This window comes from Populus alba, chromosome 6 (genome assembly GCF_005239225.2).
Source record: "Populus alba chromosome 6, ASM523922v2, whole genome shotgun sequence".
In the NCBI taxonomy this organism is placed as follows: Eukaryota; Viridiplantae; Streptophyta; class Magnoliopsida; order Malpighiales; family Salicaceae; genus Populus; species Populus alba.
Window position 1 is genome coordinate 6,131,476 of NC_133289.1, and position 21,851 is coordinate 6,153,326.

General features: G+C 31.6%; 3 protein-coding genes across 10 annotated transcripts; 2 read left to right on the forward strand and 1 right to left on the reverse strand.

Annotated features, from left to right (window-relative positions):
* Window positions 1-959: 959 nt before the first annotated feature.
* On the reverse strand, window positions 960-1,889 carry LOC118033587 (uncharacterized). Its single transcript, XM_035038596.2, has one exon. It carries the CDS (start codon window positions 1,741-1,743, stop codon window positions 1,540-1,542), a length of 204 nt encoding a protein of 67 aa, XP_034894487.1. The 5' UTR covers window positions 1,744-1,889; the 3' UTR covers window positions 960-1,539.
* An 8,131-nt stretch (window positions 1,890-10,020) lies between these two features.
* Window positions 10,021-10,838, forward strand: LOC118033588 (18.5 kDa class I heat shock protein). Its single transcript, XM_035038597.2, has one exon. It carries the CDS (start codon window positions 10,102-10,104, stop codon window positions 10,552-10,554), a length of 453 nt encoding a protein of 150 aa, XP_034894488.1. The 5' UTR covers window positions 10,021-10,101; the 3' UTR covers window positions 10,555-10,838.
* Window positions 10,839-13,425: 2,587 nt separating this feature from the next.
* On the forward strand, window positions 13,426-21,121 carry LOC118033589 (protein TRANSPARENT TESTA 9). Of its 8 annotated transcripts, none has more exons than XR_012170176.1 (21): window positions 13,427-13,663; window positions 13,927-13,978; window positions 14,072-14,148; window positions 14,245-14,378; window positions 14,453-14,549; window positions 14,652-14,709; window positions 15,290-15,398; window positions 15,505-15,628; window positions 15,713-15,899; window positions 16,045-16,352; window positions 16,624-16,712; window positions 16,791-16,861; window positions 17,237-17,347; window positions 17,997-18,062; window positions 18,500-18,637; window positions 18,900-19,020; window positions 19,109-19,180; window positions 19,289-19,347; window positions 19,591-19,750; window positions 20,046-20,193; window positions 20,472-20,614. XR_012170176.1 is itself a non-coding variant. In XM_073410028.1 (21 exons), the coding sequence occupies exons 1-21, from the start codon at window positions 13,611-13,613 to the stop codon at window positions 20,802-20,804; spliced, it is 2,586 nt and encodes an 861-aa protein (XP_073266129.1). In that variant the 5' UTR covers window positions 13,431-13,610; the 3' UTR covers window positions 20,805-21,121. The 8 variants fall into 8 exon arrangements, 7 of the variants coding, with proteins under 7 accessions (XP_073266134.1, XP_073266129.1, XP_073266130.1 ...); XM_073410028.1 differs by having other exon boundaries at window positions 13,431-13,663; window positions 20,027-20,193; window positions 20,472-21,121; XM_073410029.1 differs by having other exon boundaries at window positions 13,431-13,663; window positions 16,797-16,861; window positions 20,027-20,193; window positions 20,472-21,121.
* The last annotated feature ends 730 nt before the right edge of the window (window positions 21,122-21,851 follow it).

Here is a 21,851-nt window from a genome sequence, read left to right on the forward strand (position 1 = left end):
ATATATATATATATATATATATCCCTTTTAAAATTGTTTTTTTTTTTGTTATCTTCTCACTCTTCTCTCTCATTCGGTAGAAATACATAGTTTGTTCAACTTTTATTTTTTTTGCATTATCCCGATCTAATATCTTGGGTAATAAGTTAGTCAGGTTAATCTTGATTGACTTGAATTTTTTTCTCAATTTTTTAAACAATTATTTTTTACAATTTCATCATTTAACCTTAAATTATTGACCCTTAAGCTATGTGATTTTTTAATTTTTCTTTTGGATGGGATACTCAAGTGAACCTGGGTTAACTTGTATTTTCTTACTAATTTTTTTAATTTAACTTTAGTCTTTTTGGCTAGATGCCTTTTTTGGAAATTTTTTTTTTTTTATCTTAGTCTCATGTGACGAGCGATGAATTAGTCAAATTAACTTGGATGACTGTAATTTTTTTTCTCAATTTTTTTAATAATTTTTTTTTAAAAAAAATTTATCATCTTGACCTTAAGCTTTGTAATTTCTTTGCATCTCTTATTGTTCTACAAGAAATATCTTATTCTTTTTATTATTTCAAAAAAGGGTTGGTCAAGCTAACCCAAAGTGGTTACAGTCGATTTACATTTTCTTTGTTTTGTTATGTTGAACTTTGATTTTTCTTTTTTAAGTCCTTTTTAATTTCTCGTGTTTAAATCATGGAATAGGGGTTTATGGTGGAGTTTACTAAGTTTTCTTTTTGGCATAATTTTTTTTGTTTTTATTTTAATATTAAATTATTAGATCTTAAATTTTATATTTTTTTCTGCAGTCTGTTTCGGTCTCATTTCTGGTATCGTGTTTTGGTTTGTCTCATATCATTGTCATGTAAGTATTATTTTTCTGTGTTGAAATAATTCGAAATCACCTGCAGCACAACAGCGCGGAACACACGTATACAGTCCTATATCAAACCAGGAGAAAACAAAAGGCAAAAACATAACATATTATATGTATATTTGCTAGAGTGCACGCAATTACACATTTAGCCCCTCGTCTCCCAATCCAAAACTTCATCAATCCTTTCTTCTCTTTTCCTCGACAGAAACTCTGTTAATCTAAAGCTGGGTTTTCTATCAAATATCAATTCTTTATCCAAGTAGCAGCCTGCTCTAATCACAGCATAGACCCTTTGTAGGAGTTAATCTTAGAAATCAAAGAGATAGAACGTCCCGCAAGAAGTTTCGAACATCCCATTTCCCCTCGACCCAACGAAGAAGAAACCCATTTCATATTTTCTTTCTTTCTCGTGGAGAAAAACAAAGGTCTGTAGATCAACGCAAGGAACACAGAATCTCCATAACCACTTAATACAGGTGCCATGATATACATTTAATCATATGCAGAAACCATCTCTCTCTTCACAGCATAATAACGAAAGACATGAAAAAAATATTAACAAAAAAAAAAAGAAGCAAAGAAAGACATGCAAGATAAAGAAGACATCTAGGAATCAGCTATTAGGTAGCTTAATTTTCTTGGTCTATAATCAGAAAGCAACCTCCTTGTCCTTATTAAGAAGATAATTCCAGCCGCCGGGAACATAAAGTACAAAAATATTTTCTCTTCATCTTGTAGCATATGGGCAAGAAACAGAACCTCCACCGGCCTTCAAAATCCACCGCTTGTACTTTACCTCCGCAGTAAGGACATGACCCTGAAGCCTGTTGCCTGCCTAACTCCTTCTCTTCTTCGTCACATAAGAACACAAAACACATCTCTGCAGACTCTGCTGTACTGTCTCTTTCTTTCCTGCCTGAAGCTAGTTCGCTTGCTTGGTTGGTGATGATCCGAGATTGATACAGTTTGTTTTGAGTTTAGAAGTTGAGAGTGAGAAGAAAGGAGGAGCAAAGCTGAAGAGTTTGTCAAGTGCCAGGGGGTATTTATAGGAGGACAGAAGATTCGTTGGCTGATATAAATGAGCATAGATGTTAAACCGGTCCGGTCCGGCCGGTTAGTTGAGATTTTCAAATTTTGTTTCAAAAATATTTTTTAAAAAAAATTAAAATATTTTAAAAATTAATTATTATTATAATATCAAATAAACTCTTAATATGTAACTGATATTATAATAGTTTTTGCTATTGTAATTTAAAAATAAATTTTTAAAAAATTATAATTGTAGCATGTTTCTAATAAATGAGAAAGTTTTTAGGGTGACATGTTCAAAACTATAAAAAAAATTAAAATCAGGGTTCTTAATTCAACTTGCTAAAACTTTAATTAAAAAAAATCCACTTGATTTAGCTACGTTTTTAAGGAGTAAAATGACCCGATTAAACTCAATCTAGCCAACAACCAAGAAAACAAAAGGAAAAAAGAAACGCTCCGTTTAATCCATTCGCTTTTGGCTGAAACAAATCTTCAAAGTCCATGGCTGCTTGTTCCATTCGGTCTTGTTATTTCCCTCCGTGCCCTTACTCCTCCACTGCTTCCCCATCCACTCTGTTCTTCGCTGCTGATCACTTTGGTATCTTGTGTTTTAGTATTATTTTTTTTGGATGTATAAAAAAACTATTTAAAAAGCAACAAAGGAAAAGGGCACAAAACGGTCTGGTTTCGACAGTAAAGGGAGCAGAAATCGAGACTAAAGAGATGCAGCTGAGAGGAGAATGAATCCCCTTCACGGCACGACGCCATTTAATATAGTTTTTTATCCATCAATTTACCCGGCCGTGTGAACCTTCGACTAACTAAATATCACGTGAAGAAAGTTTTCTTTAGCGTTTGCAATAAATTTGGTTTTTTATTTCCTGGCCCAATTAACAAAGTTTGTTTTGACCCCCTTTTAATAATACTTCGATAGTCGCCTGGTTTACATCACTTTTATTGCAGGGCTTCAAAAGAAAGAAAGAAAGATAGAAAAAGCTTGGAATGGACATTCCAACATGTTTGAGGTTTGTGATTAATATGTAATTTCAGTGATAATATTTCAATTACCCTCTTCTTTACTCTTTCTCTTCTTTTTTTTTCCTAATTTTTTTTAATAATTGATGAAGTAATCTTTAAATCCATTAAATTTATTAGATTACAATAATATAATTCTCATACGATTTAATTTAAATTCAAATCAAGGAAAAAATTAGATTAAAAGATTTTTTTTATTAGTCCATCAGGTTATTTTTTAATGAATCAAGCCATCAGTTATATAACCAATTAAAGTTTGTTAATTTGATACTAAGAATAACATATTTAATTTCTCAAAAAAAAAAAGAATACTTAAGATAAATATAAAATTATATGGTCAACGCTTTCAGAAGAATATAGGGGATTTTCATGCTTGCACAGTAAAATGAATCTATAATGTAGTTTCTTTTGTATATCGAAAACCAATTATGTATATCAAATTTATTTCTTGTGAAGATTGTATTACTTTCATTCCAATCTAAAATTTAATATAGAAGAAGTTGAATTTTCATTAAATTTAAATTTTAAATCGAATCCAAAGAAGTAGAATTTTTCATGTAATTTTTAGTTTTGGCGTGCGTAGTTCCCTGGAGTTTAACACATAACTATAGCATGCATCTAGTATCTGTTTCTGTTTGATTATAATAATAATTGTTTTTTAAAGTTTTTTTAATATATTAAAATAATATTTATTTTATTTTTTAATATTAGAATGTTAAAATATCTAGAAACATTTTTTTAAAAAATCGATTTTGAATGAATTTATTTATTTATTTTACTTTAAATTAGTTTTAAACAAGGTACGACGTCATCGATGAACGAAACAAGGAAGAAAAGTCATTGAACCACGTTTCAAATATTTGGTCAAACTTGTTGAAATCACACATCCCAATTGAATCTTGGCCATCGCATCACCTTCCTCCGAAATACAAAACAGAATCAGACTCCCTATGCGCAACAAGTAGCCATCACCTCGTCGGTCCCACTTGAACAAAACCTTGACGGACAAGATTCAACCGATCAGTGACAAGCTAGCGAGCTAATTGGTTCTTCTTTTCTTGGTTGTCCTTCCGAGGCCAAGGATTTTTCGGGAAGTTTACTGTGCAGCTCCGTGTGAAAGGAGAAACCGCGCCCCTTGTTTTTTGAAATTGAAAACCAACTGTACTACTGGCTTTTCAGACTGATGTGATGTGAGGGTGTGATTTGCCCACGCTAGATAATGGTTTTAACGCGTGTACGGAGTGTTTCCCCCACTTTATCACAATCATTAAATTTACTTTCTTAACTACTATATAATTGAAAAACAGAAAAAAATTCACCTTTTCACTGCATGCACGACCATTGTAGTACATGCGCGACCTGTAAAACCTTCCGTTTCTAATTCTGCATGAAAAGTTTGCCCACTGTACAATGTGCGTGTTTGGTAATATGGAGTGATTTTTTTTATTTTTAAAAAAATTATTTTTAATATTAATATATTAAAATAATTTAAAAAATACAAACCATATTAAATTTTAACAATTCAATATCAAATTTTAAAAAAAATTAAATTTTTTGGACAGCTTTCCCCAACACTACCTAAAAGTGCGCCTGCGGCTGGAACGTTGATCTCCCCTTCGCCTTCACTGTCAAGGAGAGAACCAGCACAAAACCACCATCTCAAGTTCTCAACCACCAAACCAGGCGAGGCTCGCCAGCAACAACTGCCCCTTTCACCAACCTCCAAAACCAAAGCTCCACACAATAACCTCAACCTCATTTGTAGCTTCGGGTCTAGAGAGGGAATTGTTTTCCCAACCCGACCAGACCAGATGCAAATCCTGCAAATATTGAAGAGTCAGAAACAGAAAAGGTTTCCGTTGTGTGGCCTTTGGTTCTTACAAGTTGTAAATCTGAACCAGCAAGAACCGGAGAGAAGCTTGATCCAGAGATGATTATCTACAAGAATAGAAGGTTGGGTTTCACATAATTAATTGTTAATTAATTAACAACCAAAGCTACAAATCAACCCACACAGACCCATTTCCTTCTTCCTCTCGACGTTGACAGAAGCCATAGATTCGACCACCTGTTCCTCCCCGTTGTTGATTGTAGAAGCAGACAGTAGGGTGATTCGACCCTAATAATGCATGAGAGAGAGGGAGAGGTTATGACGGTGAAAGGGTATTAATTCGAAGGACACCAGCTTTTCTTTACAGGTCTAGCATGCGCCCCCAGTGATCGTATGCACGATAGGCCACTGTTCTTGGTGCTAGAGTAGGACTGTTTTCTTGCTAGAGTAGAAATTATTACTAGTTTCAAAAATAAATTTGTCCAATATGTAGGAAAAAGCTCTTGTGTACTTGTGTTTGTCACCTAGTTCTAAAGAGAAGATGTCCTTCTAGTGGTTAATGATCAGATTCATCTTCAACAAAAGTATCTAGCTAACCTTGGTTAAAGATGATTTGCCTGCACAGTAAATTTCATCACCGTCTATCTCAGTAGAGGTGATATCGAAGGATTTTTGTTTCAGTGAAATCAGATTTTTTTTTTTTTTAAATAACACAATTAGAATAAAACTCTAGGAAAATAATACCGTTTCAAAAAAAAATATTAAAAAAATAATATAATTTATCCCAACTGCTATTTAGAATCATGATTTTAAAGAGAATAGATTTTGAATCATCTTTTTAATATAAACTGTTATTCTTAATAAAAATCATGATTTAGAATAATAGTTATATAATACAATTATAACTCTGAATCGTGGTTGTGGTTATGATAGTTATATATATATAATTACCCCTTTGTCATCTATAGTCATTATTCCTTCAAAAGAAAAAACCAAAAAAAAAAAAGTGTTTTAATTTTTTTTTTAATTTTTTTCTTTGTTTTAAATTTTTCTTTGTTATATTTTCAAATTATTTTAATGTATTAATATTAAAAATACATTTAAAAAAATAAAAAAATATTTATTTAAAAAATTTATAAACATAAAAAATAAACTATTTCAATATTTGTAGACTCATCGGGTCTTCTAAGATCTGGCAAACACTCCTAACCCCAGTGTTAGGCATCTGACAATCATTTTATTTTCTAGTGTCAAATTCTAAAAAACTTGAACGAACTATTTTGTTCTTAATTATTTTTTTAATATCAAATAAATTCTATGAAAAAAAAATCCACCCCAATTAATGCCTAATAAGTTTCTTTGAGAATAAGAACCATATCATTATAACTATATCTTTTTAAATAATAAAAAAATAAATATCAACACTATTTAACTTTTGTTATATATAATGACTCAAATTTTATTCCCGGCGCGATTGTCTGCCGCGGAGAAGCAAGCAGACGATGCTAGTTTTGGATAACGCGGAAGTGCATGGGAAGGGAGGCTAACAAGTTGCGATACTTGAAATATTTATACAAGTGAAAGTTTGACCCTTGAAATTGAAGCCAATACTTTTCTTAAAACTCTCACCTCAATAGTAAGAACTGATACAATGGCCTCCAAAGTGTTGTCAGCATATTAATACCGTATGATTCACAAAAGCAAGAGGAGGGGAAATCATCATTGCATTCCTCACTTGTTTATATATATATATATATATATATATACTTACTTTAATTTCAGGAAATATCATACTTAATTTTTTTTTTTTTCTATCATGTTGTTTAATTAAAAAAATAAAAAACATAATTATTAATAAACTGATATTCATAATTTTATTTTTGATTTATTTTAGAAAAACATAACTATAATAGATTGGTGCTTGGATTTTTTAGCACATATTTTTTTATATTATTAAATAAAGAATATATATAAAAATAATTATTATTATGAATTAAGTTTCATGATGTATTTTGACTTATTTTTTATGGAGTTATAGTAGTCTTGAAAAAACATTGAGGTATTGAATTAAGGCTTGGGTTTTTTATATAATTAAATAAAAATAATTAAAAAAAATTATTAAATTTAATGGATTTCAGAACCTAGGTTTTGGGTTTGAAAGTTAACTTAAATTAATCTAATGTGTTGCTGTTTTAATATTTTTTTTAAAAAAAATGTTATATTGAAAATATTTTTAAACCAAACCATGTTTTTACTAATTATTTGAGTTTTTTTTTAATTTATAAAGTCAATAAAGTTATGTGGTAATAATTTTTATATAATTTAATTTAAAATTTAAGTTAAATATTTAGTTAAGAAATTTCTAGTTTAATCCGTTGAATTTAACAATACCATCAAAAAATTTCCAATTGCGAGAACATTAGTTTTGGAGATATAAAATTTTTTGACCCCACTTGGAGAATTATCTAGACTCCTTACCTAACAAAACACCCTCTACATCTTTTTTTTTTGACAGTGCATCTTTTTGTTTTTCTTGATGATGATGATGGTATTGTTAAGGTATAATAAAAATTTTATTTTAAAATTTTATTTAATAATTTAAATTATTGGATTGAGATAATTTTTTAGTATGGTATCAGAATTTTAATAATTAAGTAGTTACGAGTTTGAATCTTATTATTTTTATTTATTTTATAAAATCAAGTACAAAATAATATTAAAATTTCTCAGTCCCACTTGGACAAAACCTTAGTGGGACATTTAGTTAAGAAATTTTAAGTGGTTAAGATGGTTTTTTAATCCGTCAAATCTATACACTATTTTGTTAACTTTTATGATAAATCCGTACGCTATTTTGTTCATTAACTTTTGATTAGATTTATAGTCGTAATGACGTTTGGTTGAGGAGCATATTCATCAAATCTTTAAGCTTTAGGAAGAACATTGGCCTGACTAATGGATTACGGACTATTGATTCAATCATTCAATGGATAATCATTTAAAAAGTTAATTAATAATTGGGTGGGGGTCTAAATTAAGAAAGGACTTAATTTTCAATCCAATCTGCTGGGTCATGTTGTTTAATTCATGGTCGTAATTGAATAATTTTGAAAAATACATACTCTCTTATTTTTTATATTTTTTATAGTTTAATTCCTTTTGACCCTTGTAGTTTGAAGGTCCAATTTAGCACCCTGCCCCAAAATATACTTTCTTCTACCCCACGCCAAAGATATATAAATAAATTGATAGAGAAAATTAGAGTAGATCACAACCTCCACACAAGAAAAGGATCGGTAAAAAAGGATGCAGATTAATTCGAGAAATGTAGTTTAATTTATAAGGTTTTGAATTTATTTTTTTAAAAATTATTAATTTGAATGCTATAAATTTTATAATTACTAAAAATTTATTAAAATTAAAAAAAATTAATTAAAATACATTTAAACTAACTTCAACCTATTTTTTTTAAAAATAAATAATGAGAGGGTGCAGATCCTGTCATGTCAATCTTGAGACGGAAACCTTGCCCTGCCCCATCAGAAAACTACAAATTCGAGTTTATTTTCCTCTGGTTAGGCAAAAATTACAAAGCAACTCCCCTGGTTCTAGCCCGAATGAAAAGATTGATTCCTTGTGATGCGTGTTCAATATTTATGCTAAGAATTTGAAATATTGAATTATAATATACACAGGTTTTAACTGAGACTTGTTCTTTTGGGGTGGCACGCACTTGAGGTACGGCAAGATATTTTTTTAAAGTTTATATTAAATTAATTATGGGGTATTTTTGAGATTAGCAAATCAAAATGATTTGAAAAATATTAAAAATATATTAATTTAAAATAAAATAAAAAAAAAAAATTTTCAAATTTTTTTAAAAATATTTTTAAAAAACACTCTCAAACAGGCCCGAGTCCTGCTCATCCTCTAGTTTGACTCTCGATAAAAAAAATTAACTCGAATAACATAAGAAGCTAAGAAGACTTTAATGGGTACTTGTCGCTCGTGAAATTCGTCTTGACAGAATTGTAGCTAGCATTCGTTTTATTTATTTCCTTTTAACTTTAGCCTAAACACGGCAATCTAATCTTCTTCCTTCTTTTTCTTTCATATTTTTATTTCGGAGTCCTTGTGTGTCAACCTCAGAGACAAGTTTATTCACAGATTGCTGCTCCTCCAAACCCATTTAGCCTTTGCCTGAATAGCAACATTTTCAAATTTTGAAAAACGTCGCGGTCGTAAACCCCGATTATACCTTTTTAAGAAAATCTTGAAGGAAATGTTTACGAGCCTGCGTATTGTTGAGTTTATTAATATTCACAGATCTAGATTTACATCTATTTTTAACACAAAACTCACAATAGTGATGCACCCGTATCCAATAGCTTCTAGGTTCAAGTAGAGTACTCGAGCCTAGATGCTTGAACACTCCCAACACCATGTTTTGAGCTCGGGGTGCACAGCCCGAGTCTAAATGCTTGACAAACGCCTAGCCCTCTTTTAAGCTCGGATGGTGTTCCCAAGCCTAATCCCAGAGATATATCTGGTTTTCTTGGGCCTTGCTTTGTTTTTTTTTTTTTTTTTCTCTTTAATCTAATAACATGGTCTATATTCTTCAGACCAATTAGTGTTTGAAGTCTATCTACTTCTTCTCTTATTAATGCATGTATAAAAGATATATATCTCTCATAAATGTTATCATGTTAGAATTACTTTTCAGTCCCTTAATTTAAGAAAAAAACAAAGTTTAATGGTTATAAATATCTCTTAAACTATCCATGTAAGAAATTTAACTTTTTACATTTAAAAGACATAAATTCAATACAAGAACAACTTTGTTTTTAGAATTTAATGTTATCTAGTATATTTATTACTTATTTTCTCAAATCCTTAAAAAGATAATTTTTTTTAGGTATCCAAAGCATTCCTCAAGATAATTTACTTTGTATTGAAGAAGAAAGTTATTTGAATGGTCACTTAATCAACCCATAATTTGATAAGATAATTTTTTTTTTTTTGTAGGGATCCAAAGAAAGTTGATAAGAACACCAAAATCACAATCCACATTCTAAAAATTCCATACCAATCAAGTTGATGAGAACATCAAAATCGCAGTCCACATTCTAAAAATTCCATACCAAGTTCCAAGATTCATGTTTCCAACCAACGATAAAAACATTGTCTCGGGCCCATAAGACAAAAGCCCACCCACTTCCATACCCTTCCAGAAAGTACCAAAAAGGAGTCTTTACCCTGTTCTAGCTTTTATACTGAGCATACTTCACTTTCAGGCACATCCATCGTCTTCCTCCTCACAATTCAGACACCAAAAACCATGTCAATAGTTCCAATTGGCAACCAGGATGGCACAATCACAAATCCGTTCTCTTTAAACTCATGGGATCCTGAAGATTTCTTCACTTCACTAGACCATTGGAACCCGTTTCAAAACTTTCCATTCCCTTCCGTACTTTCCACTCCCTTTCCTTCATTTTCAAGGCAAACTCAGGTAAACTGGAAGGAAACATCAAGAGCCCATGTGTTTAGAGCTGTGTTTCCTGATTTTGGCAGAGAAGATGTGCTTGTTTACATTGATGATGATAATATGCTTCAAATAAGCACCCAGGATGGTAAGTTTATGAGCAAGTTTAAGTTGCCTGATAATGCTAGAAGGGATCAGGTCAAGGCTGATATGGTGAATGGTGTGCTCACTGTTACTATTCCTAAGGAAGAAGTTGCCAGTTACAGGCCTAATGTAAGGGTTGTTGAGATCGAAGGTTCTGGCTGAAAATAATGTAATAATTAAGGACTATAATGTAGTTTGTGTGTGATTAAGCTGTAATTGGAGATTGTATGAGGGTGATGGTATGGCATGTGTGTCTTTTTGTTTAGCAAGTGTGTGCAAACTGCAATGTAATGACTTTGTCTTGCAAGTTCAACAGTGGCTTGGTGTCTGTGTTAAGTTATAAATCCTGTGATAGTGTGTGATGCAAAACTGAACATGATTTACAAGTAATTTAGGACTTGTAAAGAATGGAAAGTAATTCTATCCTTATCTAGGAGATTGAATAATTGTTCATCTCGAAAATCAAAATTTCCTTATGGGTTTTATCAATTTAGTAACAAAATTGTAATTTGTAAATCACAATCTCTGAGGTGTTGGCTCACAGGATGGTTTGTCATATTATTTTTATACTGTGGGTTTTTTTTAGGAGTTTTTAGTAATTACATTTAAAAAGAGTGGTATTCGGTATTTTTATATTTTTATCCTGGCGGAGTATTTTGGATTTTTTTATATTTTTATAAGTCAAATACTTAAATGCCCTTATAAAATAATTTTTCTTAACTATGAATTAAAGAGCACTTTAGGTATTTGGCTATATATTTTTTTTTTTGTAATTCTTATATACGATAAATTATTATTTTAATTCAAAAATGGCTGATGATGTTTGCGACTTTTTAGTGGTGCTTGCATCGTCTAAAAAGCCTTAAATACCTTTCAGAGCAATGTTTGAAGCGTGTATTCCCATTTGAAACTTGGCAGAGTTTTGACAAGAAGTTTTTCCCACCATTCCTTTTTCTTCTCTCCCTTTTTTAAAAAACATGTTGATCATTACAAAAAAAAAAAAAATGTTATATAGTCTTGAATTATTTATTGAGTTATTTTATTTTTTAATTTTATTCTGTAACAATTGATGTTTATATTAGCTTTAGTTCTCATTATTTTAATTGCAATGTATTTGATATTTAATTATTTATTAAGTTTTTTTTAATTTCATCTCTTTACATTTGATTTTTTTATTATATGTGGTCTTCATTTTTTCAATTGTGATGTATTTGATCTTGAATCTCTTATTCAATTAATTGGTCATTCAATTTCATTCATTGATATTTGATTTTTATATTAAATATGATATTTATTTTTTTTTTTATTATTTTAAATTGTTCTTATCATTTTCTTAATTAAAATTGTTTTTCAATTTCATCTCTTATGACTTATTTTATTTTTCTTTTGTGTCAAATTTTATTCATTTTCTTTTGGAATCTATATTTTTTAAATCACTTTTTTTAATTTACTTTGTACAAGTTTACCCCTTAATTATTTTGGTTGGTTAATTTTTTTAGGTTTGTCTTTTATGTTGTGATTCAGCCTCATGATCATGTTACGAGTTTTGAAGGTTGGATTGAGTTCGCTTTAGTCATTTTTAATTATTTTTTTTGTGATGCACAACATTTAATTTAATTTCATTTGTTATCTAGTTTTGTTTATTATTCTTTCAATTACATTTTGTTATCCTTTTCATTGTGTTTTTTTCTTTTTAATTTAGCCCCTGATTATATATATATATATATAGATGTGGTTGTTTTTCACTTAAAAATGTATCAAAATAATATATTTTTAATTATTTTTGAAATCAGCACATTAAAATGATTTAAAAACACCAAAAAAAATATTAATTTGAAGTGGAAAAAAAATTCAAATTTTTTTAAAAACGCTTTTGAAACACAAAAACAAACAGTGTTATATATATTTGTCCTTATTTTTTGGTTTTAAATTTTTTTTATAGTTGGATATTTTACTTTGGTATTTTTTGCATGATTGCCTTCCAACATGACAATCATTTTATTGAAAATTTTTTTTTTTTTTCAATTCATCTTGATATTTGATTATTAAGCCCTTAGATTCATTGTTTGTTGTATTTTTTTTTTTTCTGAGTTGTCCCAACCTCACATCTTAGGTAATAGGTTAGTCAAGTTTTCTTTTTCAATTACATCTTTTTAAAGTTGTTTGTTTTTAAAAATAAACTTTGTTATTTTCTTCAATTTTCTTTTCAATCAAGTTATTACTATCTCATAATTTAGGTGAGAGGTTTATCCGGGTGGTCTATTTTTTTTAGAAGTTGTTTTTTTTTTGTCTTTTTTTATCTTGTCCTTCAAAATTCGATTCTTTTTAAAATTAAACTTTATTTTTTTATATGTTTTTTTTTCTATTATATTATCTTGTCCACATGATACTATTCACGGGTTTTGATAACATTACTTGGTTTTTTGTTGGTGCCTTGTTTTTTTAATATATTTTTTTATTTCATCATTCTATTAGATTTTCCTGTTTGCATTATACTACTTGCGAGTTTTGATAATCTTACTTAGTTTTATTGGTACTTTTTTTTTTAAATATTTTTTAATTGATTTCATCATTCTATAGTTTGATAAGTATTATAATTATAATTATTTTATTCCCTTTCTATTATTTCATTTTGAGTTGTTGATTTTTTTTTTGTTCTTTAAAATACAATAACAATATTTTTGCATTATTTTTTTACTTTGTAAAAAATTGACTCAGCCTAACAGTAACTGTAAATTACAGGCCATCAATTTAGAAAAGTCTGATTGTTTATGTGTTTTAAAAGCGTGTTTGAAAAAAATTTGAAATTTTTTTTATTTTTTTATTAATTTTAAATTAATATATTTTTAGTGTTTTTTAAATTATTTTAATATATTAATATCAAAAATAATTTTTTTTAAAAAATTATTAACATATATTTTAACACACAATATTATTTAAAAAACAATTACAATGACAGCCGGTCCAACACCTTTCATTTTCTTCTATATTTTTTAAATGGCAAACTGTGTTTCAAAAAAATCTACACTTGTCCTATAAAAACCCTCTTTTTTTCACATGTATTTTAGATTTTGTATTTTTCTCTAATTCTTTCCTCTAAATCTCTCACCATCGTTCTTCTTTTTCCGGCCGATTTAAAAAAATTCAGAGATAAGCAACGATTGAATGAATGATTCCCTCAATTCGACGGCTGTGATCGAGAGTTAACACTACAAATCATGTGGTCCTCCTTTTGGAGATCCAGAGATCGTTTCTCCTTGGATGAACTCAGGTTTCTCTCCCTTAATTTTCACTCATTTCTCTTTTTATTTCACTAATTGTTGTGAAATTCGCGATTTTTTCTTTTGTATTTACTGCAATAAAGAGTCCAATTCTCTGTCAATTTTTCAAATTCTATACACTTTCAAGTCAATTACGTCCATTTTCTCACTTTGTTTTTTTAATTATCAGTGAAAATGTCACTGTCTGCTATTTAATTTGGAATTTGTTTTGATGAAATTCTAATTTTTATTTTCTGGTTTACTTTGTTTGCAGATATTTAACTGATCAGCTGCAAAAGGTTCAAATTGTAAATAATGTTAATAAGGTAAGTAATTTAGTAATAATCAACCATGAATTTATTTTTTTGTAGGTTTTTTTTTTTACTCTGTTAGAACCTGATTGTGTGTTGTTATTAAAGAACTTTGTAATTGAGACGTTGAGATCGATATCGGAATTAATAACATACGGAGACCAGCATGATTCGAACTATTTTGAGTAAGGCAGATGAATAAATTTATAATTTTCTGTTTCGATTGTTAGGTTTCGATGATTGTTTTGTGAATTCTATGTGTCTTTCCTCGTGCTTTGTAGTTTTTTTATGGAAGGGCAAGTAATGGGGGAGTTTGTGAGGATACTTAAGGTGAGCGGAATTGTTTCCATTTCGCTTCAGTTGCTGCAAACAATGAGCATTGTGATTCAGAACTTAAAATCCGAGCGCGCCATATGTAAGTTGGTTCTGGACAATGTTGGATTTGTTTAAAGAGGTTTGAGGTGCTAGGTTTTTGTTTTTGTTTTGCAGATTATATGTTCAGTAATGAGCATATTAATTTTTTGATAACTTATACGTTTGATTTTCGGAATGAGGAGTTGTTGTCATACTACATTTCTTTCTTAAGGTATGCTTTTTTTGTCATTGTTATGGTGGTAGTCAAATGTTTGTTATATCCTTGGTTTCATTGACTACGATTTTCAAATGGCATGTTTTGTGGTTTGTGAAGGGCAATAAGTGGGAAGCTTGACAAGAATACAATTCCTTTGCTTGTGAAGACTCAAAATGTAGGTTTGTCTGTCTTTTGTACTTTGTTTATATTGCATGATACGACTGTTTTAATTTTTTATTATAAATTTTAAAAGGTAGGGTGGTATTTTTTTTTTCAATTTTCCATGCACCAATGCTTGTGCCTGAAGTTTCAAATAATTCTGTATTTCAATAACAAATAATGATAAAGTTGAGATTTGACATTAGTCCATATTTTAAGAGGGCCATCACATAGCTTATTTGTGGCCTTATTGATGAGGATTATTCAGTCTGAATGACACTTTCAACAGTCCACTTGAACAGCACTACCTCGTTCTTTTGAGTATTACCTGCTGATGAGAAGTACTGAAACTGAGATTTTAGGACACCTGGTTGGTTGTTAGTGGTTCAAGCTGGCAAGAAATGCATGGCTTGCTGCTTAAACAGCAACAAACCCTCAATTCCAAAATCGTGGGGGGTTTGCTGCCTAAACCACGCTTGTTACGTTAGTTCTACACCTTTATTCATTTAGTTTCTACTTGTCTATGTTAGAAATCAAGCCATCTCTGTGCATGCTGTAGCTTATAGATATTTTCCTCTGCTGCCTTGTTCATGTAGGAAGAAGTTGTTTCTTTTCCACTGTATGTTGAGGCAATACGGTTTGCTTCCCATGAAGAGAGTATGATTCGCACTGCAGTCCGTGCTCTGACACTCAATGTCTATCATGGTGAGTGGGTGTTATTCTATCCCTGCTCATATTGTTCCAATTGTTTTTCTCATAATGTTTTTTTGCAAGCTAAACAAGTTTTCTTCTATTTCCTCTTGGTTTTCAGTTGGAGATGAATCCGTGAATAGATTTGTTGCGAAGGCCCCTCATGCTGATTATTTTTCAAACTTGCTTACTTTTTTTCAGAAGCAGTGCATCTATCTAAATGGAATGGTCTCTGAAACTCTAAAGTAAGAGTATGATAATTAAAACTTTATATGACAGTGAGTTGAAAGTTCTCGCTCCTAAATATTGTCTTTTTGTTGCTGAGACAGAAACCCAGACTCAGATACAACCACTGCGATTCTTAATGTTGTGGATGAAATTGAGGACAATCTCTACTATATTAGTGATGTTATTTCTGCGGGGATTCCAGAAGTTGGGAGGTTAATAACAGTCAACATTTTGCAAATTTTGATATTTCCTTTGCTTCTTCCATCTTTGCAGTTGGATGTTGTTAATGTATGAACTTGCTCTTGTTTCATGCTTACATTCATTCCTTAATCCTTCCCTTTGAGCTCAAGGGCTTTTAACAGTTTGTTGATGCACTTTATGATTATGTTATACAAATTTTTCTTACTTAACCTCTGATAGCTTGTGAATTCAGGATATTCAGATTGGTGCTATCACTTCTCTATATTTGCTCTGTTGCATCTTACGCATAGTTAAAATCAAAGACTTGGCAAATACCATTGCTGCCTCTCTTTTCTGTCCACCTGAGGCTTTTGTTCCAGATTCTGAGACTAAACTCAATGGTCATGCGCCTGATCATGGGCATGAAATCCAACGGACAGAAAATAAGAACGTGATTGAGGTGGATGGATGTTCAAAAAAAATCTTGCCGAGCTTGTCTAGTTCTTCACTCATTCACCCTGAAGATATTATCTCAAAAGGTGTTTCTCGTTTAACTTTGAGGTAAAAGTTTCTAAATTCTGAAATACTAAGTCTCTTTGCACTTTTCCATCTCTTCACTCAAAGTCCAATTTTAGTCTACACTTTGTTTTTTGGCTCTATGAAGTGACAATAATATCTTCTTTCCTTAACTGACTATCTCACTGAGAACTGGCTGCCTTCTATATGCTGCTTCTTGACTTGAACAGAACCTTCTGATTTATTAGCTTTCTAATTTTTCAGCTTCTGTTTGCTATCCCTTCTAATTTTATCTCTATCTTTGTAATACTTCCAGGGATGCTTTACTTTCATATATTACAGCTGGAGATGATCTTCAAGTTTTGAGTTCTTTGAGCATGTTGGCTACATTGTTGCAAACAAAAGGTTTTCTTCTTAGAATTATTCAGCTTCTGTTGCTACTGATTTCTATTGCTGTTATCTTATTGGTATCTCTTTGAGTAGAATTAGATGAAACAATGCTAGATGCTCTTGGAATCCTACCCCAGCGCAAGCAACACAAGAAACTCTTGCAGGTAAGTTGTAGATATATTTTCCCCTTCAATTTTGGTAAATGTGGTGGAATTACTTTTTTTTTTTTGTGTTTTTAATTTCTCTTCATTACTGGTAAACAATATTCATCTCATATTCCTTGCTGCTAAATTGTGAATTCAATTATGGTTATTAGCTAGATGTTATCAACAACTTTCAATGATTAACTTTTAGCAGCTCTAAGATAGCTCTGTATTTGTTAAGATAGCATGGATTTTAATTGTATCTAATACCATGGCTTTCAAGATCTTGTTGTTGTTAATCTAAACTAATATTTGTTAAGATAGCATGGATTTTAATAGGTTATATGTTGATTGGTTAAGGAAGTGAAACTTAATCAGTTTTCCTCCTCTCTGCAGCAAGCATTGGTTGGTGAGGACTCGAGGGAAGATCAACTTTTTTCATCAGGAAGGAACTTTATAAGAGATGGATTTAGTTGTGAGCTCAATGGCTATCTACAAAATCTCAAGGTAATGATTTCATTCCCTTTTCTCTCCATCAAAAGAAATATTAGCAATGGTGGATCTTGTGCAATGGGAACTAGGAAAAAAATGGAATCTTGGTTATATTGAAATCATGTATCGGTATTGGTGCAATATGTGAAGGATTATAGTATTCAATTAGGAGTTGATATTGATTGCTTATAAGATTATAAATTAAAATTTAATTTAGTTGCAGGGCAGAAGGTTACATTTGCATCTGTTCGAATTAGTGCAGCTGGTATTGTATTGTGCTGCTGTTGTACCCTGCTTTTTTTTTTTTAATTATTTTTTTTTGAGGAAAAATTAGGGTTTTATTGTACAGAGTAGCCTCAGGTTGATTCAACCACTCCGATCTATCATCATCATCATCATCATCATCTATACCTAGATGTACAATGTCCCTCTTCTCTGTGGAATCAAACTGTTTCACTACTTATATATCCATGCTCAGCAACTATTCTTTTGTGAAGCAGTTATAATTGAAAATTTCATTTACTTTGATTTCTTACACTTCTTCTGTAAAGTTTATCCTTTTCTAATATTCTTATTACTTCCTATCTTATTTTTTGGGAAAAAATCCTTTCATTTCCACATGTTGATTTTTTTATCTTCTATTTCTTTAAATAATATATAACAGGAGCAGTATGGGGTAGCATGCTCTTCCTTGGAGGTGGGAACAAGCCCCTCTGTACATAGATTTCAGGTACAATTTTCTTTTTGGAGTCAAATGTGAGCTCTTTTAATGAATCTGTGGCCTATCAATCTGAATATCTTATGGGTTAGAAATTTCTTTTTTATTGGTCCACACTATGGTTGACTGAGGCAGCAAGAAGAAACAGGAAAAAAGTACAATTTTATACCTTTCTTTTTGGAAAAATTATGATGTTGGAAATTATGTCCTGAAAGCTTCTATTGTTCATACATGGACTGTACCACAAGCCGCATGTAACAAGTTGAAGTTCCTCTTACATAGCAGATGGGAATTATGCTTGCTTTTTATTCTTTGTTGAACATTGTTTATTCTAAGGAAAATTGATATGGTTCAAATTCCATTTGGTTACAAAACGTTAACGAGTTTTTCTTTTGGAAGCTGTGCTGTATGTGCTTGATGCTTGATCGGTCATGAAATGTGTTGTGCAGGTGCTAGATGCACTGGTTAGTCTTTTTTGCCGGTCTAATATATCCCCAGAGACATTGTGGGATGGTGGTTGGCTTTTGCGTCAGCTACTTCTCTATAGTGAGGCAGGATTCAATAACCAGCATCTTGAATTACTGAGAGTAAGTTATACCCCACAGTAGATTGTTTGAATAATGTGTCAATACATGATGACTACAACAGGTGCCAAATGCTGCTCCTAGTTATGAGAGTGCAACATGATGGGACCTTAAATATTTGTTACTTGCAGCCATTATATGAAACTATGGTTTTATGCTACCGAGTTTCATGATGCATGTCTTACATTTGTGGCTGTTGTTTTGTTTCTTTGGATGATCTAGTAATATGATTATTTAATACCATTATTTTGTAATGATTCATTAGACTTCTCGTACACAGGATTCATATAAGAATTGCACTTATGCTCTTCTTGAGGAGGCCAGAGGTAATTGGCCCGATCTACTTGTAACAGTCTTACGTGATGAATGGAAAAGGTGCAAAAGAGGTATTTGGTGGAACTCTTAAAATTACAAATGACTTGTTTGTCTAAGTGATTGACTGATGTATTTGACAAATAAATTTTGCTCTTGTAGCAATGGAAGCTCCATCTCCCCAGAGAGAGCCAGAGTGCATGCTCTTGCCATTAGACAAGCCCTCTTTTGATGGTAAAGCTATTGCTCAATAGATGCTCTTTTGGATGTTCTTCTCCCATGCATTACAGGGTTGTGGGCCTGTTAAAAAATATTCACTCAATTTTCCTATTTTACTTGTAGATGTTCTTCCCAACAAATCATCATTTGTTGCTGGTGAAAGAATGTGCAAGGTGGTGAAGGTTCGTGTTCGCATTTGCATTCTTTCTCATTCATCTATTTTTTATCTTCCAAGTAGATAAAGCTTAAGATTAAAATCGATAATGTGTCCTGATTTCATAGTTTCAATGAACTTAAAGATACACTCTGTATGTACACATGCATTCACAACCAGTGTATTCAACTCTTGTAGGGATTCTGCTGTGTTTCTTTCTGTATTATTGCAGTTTCTAATTTCTGTTTTTTTTCACCTATTTCCATTTCAGGTATTTGTACTTCTTCATCAACTTCAAATTTTCTTCCTTGGTAGGGCTTTACCTGAGCAGCCTCCTACTTGTCCTCCAAGTGATATCCCGGAAAATTCCCGTGCAAGAAATGCTGGCCTGGATGTTTCAGGTCCAAAACTAGGCTCTGAGTTGAGACTAGGTCAGTTTTCTATCTTGTCCTTGATATGATAAATTGATGATGACGAAACATTGACGACAATGATGGTGAGGGTATATAATACGATGATGGTGCATGTGTGAGTTCATGCGGGTTGTGTTGCTTGTATGATTATTGGCTAGATAAATGGTAATTCAGCATATATGACCTGTTGCTTCTAACTTCTAAAGTATGGCTTTATTTTCTTGGAAATTTGTTGTGAGAGTCATGTTATTAAATTTTTCTTGGTTAAATCTCTCTGGTCACTGCCGTATGCAGTTGATGCCGTGCCTTGTAGGATTGTATTTGAGAGGGGTAAGGAACACCATTTTTGCGTTTTAGCAATCTCTGTGGGTGCATCCGGGTGGATCCTACTTGCAGAAGAACTACCCTTGAAGAAACATTATGGAATCATCCGTGTTGTTGCTCCTTTAGCAAGTTCCGATGTATGTATGGATTTGTTGTGCCTTCTAGTGCTTAATATTGCTTCCTTGGATAAAAATTATTGATTATTATTTTTTTGTTTTTTATAGCTAGGCATGTATGCACAAACACATTTTCTTCTATACATAATTAAATGTAGCACATATTTCACAGAGCATGCACAACTCGATAATATGACCTACACATTTTCTTCTAATATTCTCACTGTCCTATATGTTTGGCCTTGGTTGAATGATTATAATTTCACAATTGCTTCATCTTTCTTGATTTGTGTCTTCAGCCTACAATTGATCAGAAGCATTCAAGATGGGTACACTTGCGAATCCGTCCATCTACTTTACCCTTTTTGGACCCTGCTAAACTCAATACTCATGGAAAGGCTAAGACAAAAGCTCCGGTGGATGGGAGATGGACCTTAGCATTCATGGATGATGAATCTTGCAAGTCTGCTTTTTCTATGATTCTTGAGGAGATTGATCTGCAAAGCAAAGAAGTCGAGAAAAGTCTCAAACCATTGCTCAACCATGAAGGAGCTATAGATGTTCTGGACACTTCTCCACATCGTCCTGATGATGCTTCCTCATCAACTGCAACACCTTCTAATTCATTGTAAGTTTCTACTTGGTTTGAGTTCTGAGCAATAGTTTGCTTTATGCTTTGGGTGGGAAAATATTATGCCTTCTCACCCTTCCATATATGTTTATATGGAAACAGTAGATATACCCAACAACATAGATTAGCACCCCAATTTAGCTGTTAATTGTATACAAGCTCCCTTTGCCCTGCTTTGTTGTTGCTCTAGTTGGCCTTTTTTCCGCATTCTTTAGCCTCTAACCCTAGCCTTCTCTATTCTTTTTCCTAATTTTGTATTGTATTACATTAATGTATATCTGAGGCAATTTGATAGTAAAAGCTTCATGTTTATTGATATTTAGAACGCGTGTTACAACTTTATCAAATTTCTGAATGTTTAACCTAAAGCTTCCTTGATTCTGTGGGTGTTAACCTTATCCTTCCTCCACAACTGACTGTTCTTAATACAGTCATTGTGCTCCTTGCATGCATTGATTAGCTAGGTACAGAACACAGTAGATTGATGTTTGAACTAGCAGCTCAAACTTGATTTGAGCTTGAGACAACAGTTACAGGCAGGGTTGGCTCACAACAAAGTCTAGGAAAACTTGACTGGCTTGAATAAAAATAGTTGAGTCGCCGTGAGCTGAGCTCAATCCAGAAACTGAGTCTCAGGTGACTGAGAGCATTATATAAGACAAAAATTGAAATAGATAAATAAGTACCAAAAAATTAATACAGAAGGTTTCTTGCTTGCTATACTGATCTGATCGAGCTCATTCTCGCTAATAATTGATTTAAGCCATACTTTTCCCTTTAATTTAATAAAAACCAAGCCCCACAATTTACTGAATAGAAAACAAGGAGTAAGGTAATCGGTGGCCAAAATGCATGACTGTTAATACCAGAAGGGAAGTGAAAAGGAAGATGGAATTTGCAAAGAGAATTGCTGCGAAGCTGCAGGTTTTACATAATCTTCATTATTCATTCATAAGTGTTCTCTGCAAGTTCAAGCAGCTGAAGGTTTCATTCTTTTCTCACTTTATCATGTTGGTACCCTTTTGCAATTATAATTTAGCAGTAACAG

Coding starts and splice junctions, on each gene's coding strand:
- LOC118033587 (XM_035038596.2), bottom strand. CDS start 1,743: ATGTGTTTTGTGTTCTTATGTGACGAAGAAGAGAAGGAGTTAGGCAGG.
- LOC118033588 (XM_035038597.2), top strand. CDS start 10,102: ATGTCAATAGTTCCAATTGGCAACCAGGATGGCACAATCACAAATCCG.
- LOC118033589 (XM_073410028.1), top strand. CDS start 13,611: ATGTGGTCCTCCTTTTGGAGATCCAGAGATCGTTTCTCCTTGGATGAA. Junction 19,751..20,026: donor AGGCTCTGAGTTGAGACTAG/GTCAGTTTTCTA, acceptor TGCCGTATGCAG/TTGATGCCGTGCCTTGTAGG. Junction 20,194..20,471: donor CTCCTTTAGCAAGTTCCGAT/GTATGTATGGAT, acceptor TTGTGTCTTCAG/CCTACAATTGATCAGAAGCA.